Below are 14,337 nucleotides of genomic sequence, written 5' to 3'. Positions count from 1 at the left end.
ACTTCATAATTTTGTGAACAGGGGTTTTCAGCGCTTACGAATATAAAAAATAAAAAACGAGAAAAAAAAAATTTAATGGAGGAAGAAATGACGGTATGTCTGTCAACTATTCGTCCAAACATTAAAAATATTTGTAACGCTCATCAGGCACACATTTTTCATTACATGCATGTACAAACTACACTATTTTTTTGTAAATAAATTTAATAACTAATACAATGTAATTATAATTAATAAACATTTGTCAGCTCATCGAGCGCACTTTTCTAATTAAATGTATATAATTATAATTCAAAACAATTTTGTTAATCTAAAAAAAAGGTCAGTGTGCCGTGAAAATTTTTCGAAGAGTACGGTGCGCTGTGTCTAGTAAAAGTTTGAAAACCACTGGTTTAGATATTCAGTGTTCACAATTGTGTCATAAGTTTGTGCGAATTTTCTACACAGTGTTATACATTTCCCTTTTTTTTAGTTTTTACGTTTGATTTAAAATCGTCCCGTCAATATATTTTTTTTTTTAGGTAATATGGTCAATCAAATTACTGGAAATAAATTACCTTCCAATGGAGAGTGCCTTCGGGTATTATTTTATAACATGCGCGTTATAAATTTATATTTAAATGATAGTTCGGGCCTTGTTGCTGATGAATGCTTATTGTTTTGGAAAAATGCAAGAATACCTACTCAATATCATTGTAATATAGTTTGAAAAATAAAAAATATATATGAAAGTTGGCGAAGTTTAGATAAAAATAAAACAAGAAAGTCTGTAACACAACAGTACAATGAAAAAAAATTTCAAAACTCATTAAATAATTTGTTTGATATTGCCCAAAAAGATGCTTTCAATATAATTAAAATCGAAGAAGACAGGCAGTTTCCCTCCAACGGATTGGCCATCTCCTGTAATTAGGAACAGTCAAAACCAGAAGCTGACCAATCTGATAAATTTAGGAACACACGGAGTATTACACCCTGATTACGCCCGTACGTACGTATGACTGTTTGCGTTTATAATAGTTTCATTTTACAAGTAAATTCAAACATTATGGCGACTAAAAAAAAAAAAAAAAATTGTGATGAACATCATTTTTTTAATAATTCTTGGGTTAATTTACTTACTAATAATACTTTTTCGTCGAAAACAAAGGTAAACCATTATGTTTAATTTGTCAAAAAATTAAATTTTTTCTTAAAATCAATTTTTTCCAGTAACATTCGTATTTTTTACACTCATATTTCTATATAAAATAATAAAATATAATAGCAATACTATTATTAGTTTATATTATATGTAAAAATATTTTTTAATGTGGCCCTTGATAAAAATTTGAAAAAAAATATGGACACTCACGTGAATATCTATCTATTGATACAGTTACATCAACAGATGATGCTATTCATTATCCACAAGAATTTCTCAATTCTCTTTCTCCTTCGGGATTTCCTCCTCATAAGCTAAAATTAAAAATTGGTGCTCCAATTACATTATTACGTATTATTATCTTCAACCACCGAACTTGTGTAACGGTACAAGATTACAAATAAAATAGTTGCGAAATAATATTATAGAAGCCGTAATTCTTACAGGGTCAGCGAAAGGAGAAATTGCATTTATTCCAAGAATTTCCATGATTCTCTTAGACTTGCCGTTTTCTTTCAAACGGCTTCAATTTCCGGTTAATTTTTCTTTTGCCATTACCATAAACAAAGCGTAAGGTCAAACATTCAAGTACGTTGACGTAGATCTTCGTACAGAGTGCTTTTCACATGGGTAATTATACGTGGCATTTTCTCGGACTGGGGACCCGAATCATCTTATGATTTTAATTTCAACAGGAAATACAACAAAAAACATCATATACTCAGAAGTCTTATAAAATTCTTATTTTAATTCTTTTTTTTTCTTTTTTTTTCTTCATCAACTTCAATCAAATTCTTTATCAACCATAAATTATTTCTTTTTTATCTGTATTTATTTTTATCATTTATAACGCTAGAAAAATTTCAATCCGTTTTCATTAACCATTTTTTTATATTTACTTGCCGATCACATTAAACAATAATATTTGAATAAAAAATTCTACATATCATGGTCCGAAGGCAAAATAAACAACCAATCACGGGCGAAGCTGTGACGGGTCGGCTAGTATAATATAATTGATGTTCACAAATTTAATGAAGTGGTATTAATGCTTAAACATTTAAGTTGGTAGAACCAGTGGCGCATTTAATACATACGCGCCATACGTTTTGCGATATTGTATTAGATAATTTTATAGTTAAATCATTGGTAATACATATCCTAACGTTAACCTAATTTTTTTTTTTTTTCAGTGAATATTCCTTTCTTAAAATATGTATATATATATATATATATATTAAATATAGAAAACGGAATTTATACTTATTATATGCACAATAATTAACAACACATGGTTTTTTTTATTAGATTAAATATATTATATTTATTATTAATTATATATAATAAAAAAATCGATAGCTTATAATTTTTTTCTTGACTTTTGAGAAGAAAAATGTTCAATAATATCATTAAAATTAATAGTTTTCGTTAAATCAGCTTCAATGTTGAGATTTGTTAATTAATTAAGACGATTTTCTCTCATTGTTGATCTGAAATAAGTTTTGACCCTTTTTAATGTAGAAAACGATTTTTCCGTTGAACAATTACTTGAAGGTGTACATACATAGTAGCTTCCTTAGAGCAATATCAATATAAGGATATACTTCAACTAAACTATTCTCTTTTATAAATGCTAACATACATTGAACACTTTTAGGTACAATTTTACTCCTTTTGTAAACTTTTTAAATGTGTTCTAAAGTGAATACCGCGTTCTGTGTACGAGTTCGAGTCTTTATTATAAACATTGAACGAAAATATAATATCTTATCGAATAATAAATGTAATATACCTATTTTGCTATTTCACTATTACCTAGGTGACTAGGTATAGTATAATTTTTTTAATTTCTTATTAGATGCTCAACAAATTTTTTTAAAATACTAAACAATACCGAAAAATGTGTGAAAATTAAAAAAAAATCATAAACACATCAATAATAAAAGTTAGAATATTTTGCCACTCCCAAAAATTAGCCACCCGGGGCATTTGCCCCTTTCGCCCTCTCCCCTGGGGGAATGCGCCACTGGGTAGAACTAGTTTCAAAATGAAATAAATGAAATAATTGTTTTTTGTTAAATGACGCAATAGTGCTAATTGCTAAGTTATAACTTTTCTGCATCAAGTACCTACATTGTTTCAATTTTCGGATTGCGTTGAATGTTGATATGGGCAAGTTCCTCGTAAGATATAATGCATGTACTCGAAAACGTCATATTGCAATCAATTAGAACTAGGAATCGTGGTAGTACTCCCTTCTCGTCTTTTATTTCTCTTTCTACCATATGGGTATTATTTGGAGAATGCAATGAAGATATCATGTACACTGGTTTGTTGTCCAACCATTTGAATAGTTCTATGTTATTATTACTAATATAATAATTTATTTATTTATAATTTCAGTAAAATTATTATTAAATATAGGTAGTATCAATAGTCTGTGATCATTATATTCACTATTTATTGTATTATTGTACAAGTTGTTGAATTATAATAATTTGTACTAATTAATTGATTATTATAGCTACCTTACTCAGTTTACAATACTTCTATTGTAGTCCGTTGAACTATGTCGATTTTTAAAATATCACAACCATTTTGTTAATTGATTATGGTAATAAATATAAAATTTATCTCGAATTTATGTAGATAAAAAGTTAACTTTATTATCTTTATCTAGATAAAAGTATAATTAAATTATATTTATCTTCCTAGATAAAATATTTTTGGTTCATCTTTATCTTAATCTAGATAAAATTTTAGTTATCTGGGCTCAACACTGGGTATAATATTCATACGCTAATGAATCAAAGTTAATACAGAGTGGGGCACTAACCAGATATAGGTATGTTAAAATTCAATATAATAAACCAAATGAAACGTGCATCGAATATTATGATAATAATGAGGTATCGATCTAATTAGTCACACACATTGCATGTTCAAATGTTCAACATCAAATTTTTACTCATTTTCAGATTTTACCTCGGTGCACAGACATTAGCATTCGAAATCCTTTGTTCTATAGCATTAACTTTCCAAGTCAATTGCCAATGGCACTTTCTCGTCGACAGTCGACAGTGAAGCACGTACATTGCGTTATCGTATTTTCATGCGTTATCTTGCTGTGATCATGCTTTACGCTCGTTATCGTTTACCCTGCATTCATTTTCACATTGTTTTATTTTTGTTAAAAAAACACATCTCTTTCTGACAAAACTATTGTGAGAGCGTCAGCAATCTCTCGATCCTTCGGGTTCTGGGCAGGGACGCCCGCAGCAATGTAGCTCAGGGGGGGCAAACAATTGCAAGTACCTACCTAAATACTTATGGGAAGATTTATCGCTACATCTTTCATCTACTCATACTTTGTAATAGTATCGTTAATATTTTTTTAAAAATCAAAACTAATTTAAGTTAATATAAAATTACACTATTAGTTCTAATATTTACAAAAAACATAATAAAGTTTAAACAAAAAACAACTTTATTTGATTTGAATTTACATATTACATCATTACATGTTCCATATTACATCATAATATTCATACATCACATTACATTTTACTCAAAAAGTAATGATAATCTCCTTTTGTTAGAAGCAAATAAAATAATTGATTTATTAATTTGTTGATTAAAAAAATGTTCATCATCATACGTTTGGCGGTGTATATTAATTAACCCCAAGCTACTCAGTCTTTTGTTTCCCATCCTATTTCTAACCCATGTCTTTAAACGGCGTAAAGTGCTGAAACATAATAAAAAAGTTATTGTTAAATATGAATTTACATACAGAATAAAATTTGTAAAAATATTTATTTAAAAACCTTGCCTAAACGATCTTTCTACTGAGCAGGAAGTTACAGGTAAAGTAATTGCAATTTGTATTGCTTGGCATAACGCTGGGTAATATGTGGCGTAATCGAGAATATCAATTAATTTCATGGTGGGTTCGACTTCTTTCTTTTTCCATAGATCATACCATGACAGTGCTCTTTAAATTTGTCTAGAAGTGAATCATAAAGTGTACAAATAAATTCAACACTTTCTGCAAATTGTTGGTCGCTCTTTAGTTTCATTTTTTTGGGGTGTAGGTTGTATAATGTAAATATTTTTAATTTTTCATCTGAAAATCTATCTTTGAGAGACATTATAACTGATTCCAAGTATGGTATAAATAAAGATTGTCTAAAATATACCTCCACATCATTAGTTGGATAGTTTTCACGATGTACTTGTTTAACACTACGCCGTGGTAACTTTAACTTAAGATCTATTTTAGAAGCAACTAATTTTACTTCATTAAATATTGAATTAAATATATTCTCACAATTATTACGGTCTATTTCTAACATTGATAATAGGTCTTGAATATGTTTTGTAGCTTCTTGCAGATCAACATCTATCCCTTGAAGAACTGTTGATACAGTTTCAAATGTTGCAGAATATTTTGCCATGATTGATAATATTACAACAAATGTTGGAGTAGTGATTGCAGTAAGCATTTCATAGCAACGCTGTCTAGTTTTGCTGTTAAAATTATTTTGATATTTCTTCCAAGCCTTCAACAATTGTAACATATTGGTCCTTAAATTTTTTGATACATTTATGTTTTTCAACAAACCTTGTTTCGCATAATTTTGGCAAATTATTTCCTACAATATTTCTACGAAGTGCACTATCTCTAACAAATGTAGTAACTTCTTTTATTTTCCCTACACAAATTCTAACTTCGGCAAGAGAATTCAAATCATTTATTACCAAATTCAAACGATGACTAGCACAATGGAAAAAATTAGCCATGGGATACACATTATTAATTCTTTTTTGCACTCCAGATATATGGCCAGCCATCATAGCACATCCGTCGTACCCCTGTCCAACACATTTATTCATATCAATATTTAGGTTAGTAGGTACATACTTCTAATATTGTTTGAGTAATAAATGAGGCATCAAACTCTTGTAAGGGGAAAAAACCTAAAAATTCTTCATGTAAATTTTTATTATACAGATACCTTACACAAATTGATAACTGCTCAGTACCATTGATGTCAGCCGTTTCATCAACAATTAATGAAAAACAAAATGCTTGCATAGCTTCATTAGTAATCACAGATCTTAAACTAGAAGATAAACATTCTAATAATTCATTTTGCACACGGTGTGATATGTACAATGCATTTTTATTGGATTTTTCTAAATGAGTTTTTAAAGTCAAATCACCAGCATCAACCCTAAATTTTAATAAGTCATTAAATACTGCAGTGTTGTCTGTGTCTCCTCGAATCGGTAAATTATGTATTGCACAAAATAGAAGTGAAGAAATTATTGGCTTTAATTTATTTCTATTTTTTTCAATTTTATTTTTATAACAAGAATCTAACACTTGGTCAATACCACAGTTTGTTTTTTTCATATCTTTAAAATCTTTGGATCGTATGAAATATTCAATATGCCATTTATTTTTCTCATGTTGATTAGCCTTTTCTACAAATTTTTTATGATTTACAAATGAGCTGGTAATAAAAGATCCAAAGTATGAACCGTGTGTCACATGAGCCCGAAAGAGAACAAAAGTAAGGCAAAGAGCTCCTTTCAATAACTTTGAATATACTAACCATGGGTATTGTGAAAACCATTTATACAAATTGGACGTTTACTGTCTTCAACATCATTTTTAAAATTATAATGTTTACTAGGCTTCCATGGATTAGTTAAAAGGTCAAACTTTTTATCTTCAGAAATTTGTGAATAAGTTTCTATAAAATGTCCTAAATCGTTATTAGATAGCACATTTGTGTGGTCTACAGAAATTAATGCAGGATCAGCTATGCATTCTTCTACTTTATCTTTGTGATCAATTATAGCAAGTGACTTCTATAAAACCATAACAAATAAATGTAATGCTTATTACAATTAAAACAGTAAAATAAAAATATAATCAAAAAATTGTGAGTTTTATTTTTAAATAATTAAAAAGATTACCTACATTATAATTATTTAGTAGTAAATAGTTATATTCATAAAAAAAAATTATTTAAAATACATCCTATTTGTTATTTAAGTAAGTAGTAGGTACCTAGCCACCTAGGTATACTATTGTATTGTATTATTATATTAATTCATTTTTGATAAAATATTAACGAAAAATTAAATAAAAATAATCAAATGTAAGAAACTCAATTTGTATTTTACAACACTTACTTCATTAAAATTAGCTTCATCAGTATGGTCAGAAACAAATACAGGGTCATCTACGCATTTCTACTAGTTCTACTTCATGATGATCAATTGTAGCAAGTGGCTGCTATAAAAACAATACAAAATAAATTTAAATTTCAAGAAAGAGTCTTACTTTTAAATAATTAAAAAGACTACATTATAATATAATTTATAACTGAATTATTAATTAGGTATTTAATTAATAGTTATATTCATGAAAATAAAAATTGACCTTATTATGTCAATAATATTGGCTATTTATTATTTAAATATCCGGTTATTCTTGTGAGTTGTATTTACTGAAAAAATGCATACTTTAAGTATGAATGTAATTGATTTACTCGCAAAAACAATAAATTGTTATGATGGTAGAAAGTAATTTTAATAAAACATAAATAATCCAATATAAGAGCTTATCTTTTTTGTTTTATCATTTGAAAAATAAGAGTCACGTGCTCTCATTTTCTTCTTTTTAGGAACTGAATCCATATTTGCACTTTTGTAACGATTTTTTTTAATAATTTTAACTTAAAAATTAGTTAATTTGTAAATTGTAGGGCAACAACAGTCAACAATACGTGGACTTGGAAAACAATATTTCGTTAATCGTTTAATAATAATTTATAAAGAGTAATCGCACACTTCTACTCATGATAGCTGAACACATTACCCAGAATACCATAAATGTAATAATAATAATGTAATAATGTCTGTCAAAAGGTTTCTATTTCCGTCGACAACAGGCTGCTTTTATAATCGCGTATGCTTTCTAAGTATTTTCATTTTATTATTATGTTTTTCATACACGATTCATATATAATATAAATACTATTATTAGTAATTTATTACTATATATTATTCGGCAATAAGTGAGATCGACTATTTATAATTACTTTGACTCGTTCGCGCTAACAGGCAATCTGTAGGAACTAGCCAAAAGTGACTTATGGATTAATGATTATTAATAATCGTATTGTTTTTTTTTTCAATTAAATACCTCCTATATCATATATTATGACATGTTAGGTACAATGATTGTCGCATAGTCGCTAAATACCTAAATACCTAAGACCAGCTTTATGTAAAAAAAACTTCCAATTTTGTAACTGACACAAAAAATTTCAGGGGGGCAATGGCCCCCACTGCCCCCCCCTTCCGGGCGTCCCTGGTTCTGGGTAAGTTATTATTCATTTAATAATTAACTCCAACAATAAAATGCCAAAAAAACCTCAGTCACCGTCGGTATCGCTGTTATCTAAATCCACTAATGATAGCCCATTGAGCCCATCATTATAACCAAGCGCATGCAAACTCTAATCTCAATTCGTCGATAACCGAAAATTCATTAGCTGATACAGACTGGGTAATTGGTAAATCACCTGGATTCTCCTAACATTAATGATTTAACAAAACACTTTTCTCTCTTCATATCAGATCTTAAATCAGTTATCAATCCTCTAATATCACTACTAACTACAGTTATTAACAAATTAATTCTCAAAATTGACTAACAACCAAACATATGTATTCTTTCCACTAAAAATCTTACTATGGAATGGAAATGGTCTTCCAAAACATAAAAATAAACTACAAACCGTTTTAAATTATTTAAAAATAGATATTGCACTAATAACCGAAACCCAATTCACTGAAAAATCCAAATTCAGTGTCTTCAATTATACTCTTTATACATTTTATAAATCATCCTGATGGCATAGCACATACGGGTTCATGTATTTTAGTATCCAACTCCATCCAACTTAACATATTAATCTCTTTCCAAGAGCCATATATCCAAGCAACTAATATTTCAATAAACTTTCAATAAACTGTATCTTCTATATATTGCCCCCCTCGTCATATGCAATCCAACGCGACACTTTCCTCCGTCTCTTCAATACTCTAGGTCATTATTTCATAGCAAGGTGCGACTTCAATGCGAAACACTCTCAATGGGGCTGTATCTCCAATTACCAAAGAGGAAAAATACTTCACTATGTCCTAAATAATTGTAAGTTGTCGTTTGTATCTTCACTTGGACCCACTTACTGGCCTTCACATTCAAATTGAAACCCGGACAATCTCGACTTCTTATATCCCAAACCATCTTAATACATATGTCAGTAATACCTGTCATATCTCCAGTGACCACACCCCCGTAATCCTCTCAATTGGTGGATCTCCAAAACTAAATGATCGATCTTCGCTCACTAAAGATCCCATCGCCTGGGACCTATTCAAAACAAATCTTGACAATTTAATAGATCTTAAAGTTTCACTTAAAACACAAGATGAAGTCGAAAGTGTAGCACAAAACGTTGTCGAAATTATATAAAAAGCAGCTATTTCCTCAACTAAAACTATCCCTTTTAATTCATCACCCAATAACACTCTTTCATTCAACTAATGACTCCCTTTAAACAAAAAAAAAGAAATGCGAGATCTACATGGCAAAATTCTCGTCTCCTCAGCGATAAGAATATATTCAACCGTCTATCAAATCTTTTAAAAAAAGAACTTATCAAATACAAAGCCGAACAATATAAAAACCATATCAGTTCGTTAAAACCCACCCCCAATTCTCTATAGAGATCCACACGAATCAAGACACAAATAAAGTTCTAAAAAACCTGTCGAAAAAATGTATCCTCTCTTTGACACATATTTTCAATTCAATGCTACGACCATCCTATTTTTCCACCATCTGGAAACTTGCGGTCGTAATTATTATACCAAAGGTAGGGAAACCAAAAAACTTAGCCTCATCGTATAGACCCATCAGTCTCTTACCAACAATTGGCAAATTTTTTGAAAAATTAATTCTTTTTCGAATTCGACCTATCTTACATGAGTACAAAATCATACCCACCACTCAGTTTGGATTTCGACCAGGACACTCTATAATACACCAAGTCCATCGACTAACAGGTACCATTACCTCTGCTTTAGAAAGAAGGCAATATTGTGCTGGGCTCTTCCTGGATATTGCCCAAGCTTTTGATTAAGCCTGGCACGACGGGTTACTATTTAAAATAAAAAAATTCATGCCAGCTCAATTATTTTTAATTATTAAATCTTTTCTAGAAAATCGATGTTCCACAGTTAGACAAGGCAACTCCTTCTCGCCTCGATTCAATATCACTGCAGGTGTCCCCCAAGGTAGCGATCTAACACCCGACCTCTATAATATTTATACTACCGATATCCCACGAACTCCCAACACACTATTAGCCACCTTTGCCGACGACACAGTCTTATTGTCCACAAGTGATGATATTTCTACAGTTGCACACAATCTGCAATATCACACTAGCTTAATCGAAGTCTGGTGCAAATACTGGTTAATTAAAATAAATAAGAGCAAATCAACTCATGTTACTTTTACCCTTCACCATGGCAACTGTCCCTTAATCAAATTAAACAATATAAACATTCCTGTAAGTAATAAAACTAACTATCTCGGCGTTTTACACGACAAACGCCTAACTTAGGGCCCTCATTTCAAAAATAAAAGAAAAATAGCGAATAGCAGACTACATCTTTTTCGACCTCTCCTAAAATCCAAACTCAAACTTAAATTAAAAATACTATTATACAAAACCATTATATGACTACAATGGTCCTATGGTATTCAAATTTGGGAGCCAGCCAAACCTTCGCCCTATTCAGTCATTTCAAAATATAACCCTTCGAATCATCACTGGTGCTCCCTGGTATATATCGAATCAATCTTTACATAACGACTTACAAATTGAAACAGTAAATGCGCTTTTATGCACTTTCAAAACGCCATTATAAATAGTATTACACAAAACTATCATCAAATATTAACTCCTTGATTAAAAAAATGTCTTCAAATCTTATCCCCGACCAGCCTCCACGCAGACTGAAAAGAAACTAGAATCGTGACCTATTACTGTAACAAAACATAGAACTGTACAATCTTCCCCTCTGTACCTAGATAAGTAATTCAATCTAAAAAATTTTACGAGAAATATTACCAGTGGGTAACTTCCCCTATCAAGTGACTCATGTTATGTTACTGTCATGTTAAGATTTTATGTCTATAATATCAGAGGGATCAGAATACTATATGTAAATATGCTGATTATTTAACTTACAATTATATATCTGAAAATAGTATGCTTCCACCAACAATATGGTCTAATTTTAGTGCAAGTATATCTAGAACAACAAATAATTGTGAATCATTTCACGCAAAATTTAATGAACTATTTTATAATATATTATTATATTTATAAAAATAAATCACATCCACTTATTAATATATTTTTAAAAATTTTAATTTCTGATGTACAAAACAACACATACATTAAAATTAACAGTTGCAACGTAGGTATACAAAAATCTGTAAGATGTAATATAAAAATACAGTTAATAAATACAACAAACCTAATACAAGAATATAAAAATAAAAAAATTTTAAGAATGACATTTAAAAAAAAACATCCAACAATTATTTGAAATAATAAATAAATGTTTTTTCATTTTTATATTTCGTCACCGTTCACAGCACTCCATACCTCTTCCACGTATACACCACATTCTTACACACTTATATTAAATTAGTTATTTTGTCGTGGACTGGTGGGGAGCACGACGCACAAGTTAATAATAATAAGAATCAACACCAACGTGGTTTGTGAGATGGTAGTGGCTGGTGGGCTGTGTATTAAGTTTATATGAATACAAAATAATAATAGTAATAATATCCGTATATTCCAACGAACCAAAAGAATAATAATAAGGTAATATGTATAAACAAGGTGTTAAAAAACAAAATAGTGTTGTCGGTTTTGGTAGATCCGTGACGTTCAAAAAAAAATGGCGTATACGTAAAAGTAGCGATGCGACCGTACGAAGAGTTGACGAACAACAGTCCGTCGTTCCGACGACACTTGTCTTCGGCGGTGTAGATACTCCGCTTTCCCCGCTACTGTAGGAAGGCGCGGGGTGCGACGCATCGGTATCGCGATCCGCGAACTGTCGACGATTAGGAGACTATAAATGCGGTCGGCGGCATCCATTGTAATAACGGCCGTCGCCGGGTCCACGTCATTTTTTTCTAGTAAAATATTCTCTAGAAATAATTTATATGGTAAAACAACATTTGTCGGGTCAGCTAATCTGTATACATAAAACAGTAAGCTGATTGACTGCTATCAACGCACAGCTCAAACCATTGGACGGATCTGGCTGAAATTTGGCATACAGATAGCTATTATGATGTAGACGTGCGCTAAGAAAGGATTTTTCGAAATTTTGAATTTAAAGGGTTGAAATCGGTAAAAGAAAATGTTTACATGTAATTTGTATTATTAAACCTAACTAACCTAACCTAAAGGTCCTAAGTCTGCCAAGTAACAGATCCCTTATATCTTTGGGACAAATTCAAAGAATACCTATCTGAAGATTTTAAAATACGATTAGAATGACAGGATTTCGTGGATGTAGAACACTTAGCGGACGTAGCGTTGAACAAATGCTTATCGGTAATAGAAGATTCCGTGTTAGCATTAGGTGGTCAGCCACTTAAAGAATATGGCTTACCTGAGCCAAGCAAATCTGAACAATTTGATAATAGAGAGTATCTCAAGGAAACAAGTTATGACTTAGTAGCCTTAGAAGACGTCGTAAAAAACAATGAAGAATCTCTGAATGACGAACAAAAGTTTGCTTACAATCAAATTATTACAAGTGTTAATAATAATGAGGGTCGAATATATTTTTTAGATGCTCCAGATGGAACTGGAAAAACTTTCTTAATCAATTTGATTTTAGCGAAAGTTAGAAGTACTCGCGACATTGCTGTAGCATCTTCTGGAATCGCAGCAACACTGCTCGAGGGTGGTCGAACGGCCCATGCTACCTTCAAATTACCACTCAATCTAACAACTTCAGCCACTCCCTTTTGTAATATATCAAAACAAAGTAATTTTGCGGAAGTTTTAAAAGATACAAAATTAATAGTGTGGGACGAAATTACAATGGCGCATAAGGGTGGTGTTGAGGTTTTAAATAGATCTCTAAAGGATATAAGGGAAAATAAAATGTTAATGGGTGGTGTAACGGTTTTATTGGCTGGAGACTTTAGGCAGACTCTACCAGTAGTACCAAAAGGGACCAGAACTAATGAAGTCAAGTCATGTCTTAAAAGATCTACTTTATAGCCTAAAATTAATATACTCAAACTGTCAAAAAATATGAGGGTACACTTGGGAGAGGAAAAGTTTGCTGGTGGATTTTCAGATCTTTTACTTGAAATTGGCAATGGTGATTATCCATCGTTTGATGAAATGATAACTATCCCAGAAAATGTGTGTACAGTTGTAACTACGGTTCAGGATTTAATATCAAAAATTTATCCAGATATTGCTCATATTCATGATAAGCCTATGGAATGGTTGTGTGAACGTGCTATACTCACTCCAAAAAATGACCAAGCGGCGGCTATCAATGATACACTGCTGATGTATTTTGAAGGGGAAGAAAAAGTATATACTTCTATAGATACGGTGGTCAACATGGACGATGCAACTAATTATCCGGTTGAATTTTTAAATTCATTGAAACCACCGGGCATGCCATATCATAGGCTTATTCTGCGTGTGGGCACACCTATTATGTTGTCTCGAAATTTGAAACCACCTAAACTGTGCAATGGTACCAGGCTTAAAGTCAAAGCTTTACATCGTAATATTGTGAAAGCCACAATTTTACCTGGATGTTCGAAAGAGGAAACTGTGTGTGTACTACGAATCTCTTTAATTCCGAACGATCTTCCGTTCAAATTTAAACAAGTACAGTTTCCTTTCAGAATCTGCTCTACAATGACTATAAACCAATCTCAAGGCCAGACTCAAAATTGCAAGAATAGACTTGCGAGAAAACTGGTTTTCACATCGATAGTTCTACGTAGCTTGCTCACGCGTAAGCTCACCCAGTAG

General features: G+C 31.0%; 2 protein-coding genes across 2 annotated transcripts; one reads left to right on the top strand and one right to left on the bottom strand.

The window, feature by feature from the left end:
- Positions 1-5,683: 5,683 nt before the first annotated feature.
- Positions 5,684-7,858, bottom strand: LOC112681066. The gene is made up of 4 exons (XM_025551325.1): positions 7,826-7,858; positions 6,766-7,024; positions 6,168-6,634; positions 5,684-6,019 (listed from the first exon to the last, which is right to left on the bottom strand). Exons 1-4 carry the CDS (start codon positions 7,856-7,858, stop codon positions 5,684-5,686), a joined length of 1,095 nt encoding a protein of 364 aa, XP_025407110.1.
- A 5,735-nt stretch (positions 7,859-13,593) lies between these two features.
- LOC112681065 lies at positions 13,594-14,337 on the top strand. The gene has a single exon (XM_025551324.1). The coding sequence runs from the start codon at positions 13,594-13,596 to the stop codon at positions 14,335-14,337; it is 744 nt and encodes a 247-aa protein (XP_025407109.1).

This window comes from Sipha flava, unplaced genomic scaffold (genome assembly GCF_003268045.1).
Source record: "Sipha flava isolate LNK unplaced genomic scaffold, YSA_version1 18493_pilon_pilon, whole genome shotgun sequence".
Taxonomy (NCBI): Eukaryota; Metazoa; Arthropoda; class Insecta; order Hemiptera; family Aphididae; genus Sipha; species Sipha flava.
This window is presented reverse-complemented; position numbering and strand designations above follow the sequence as displayed.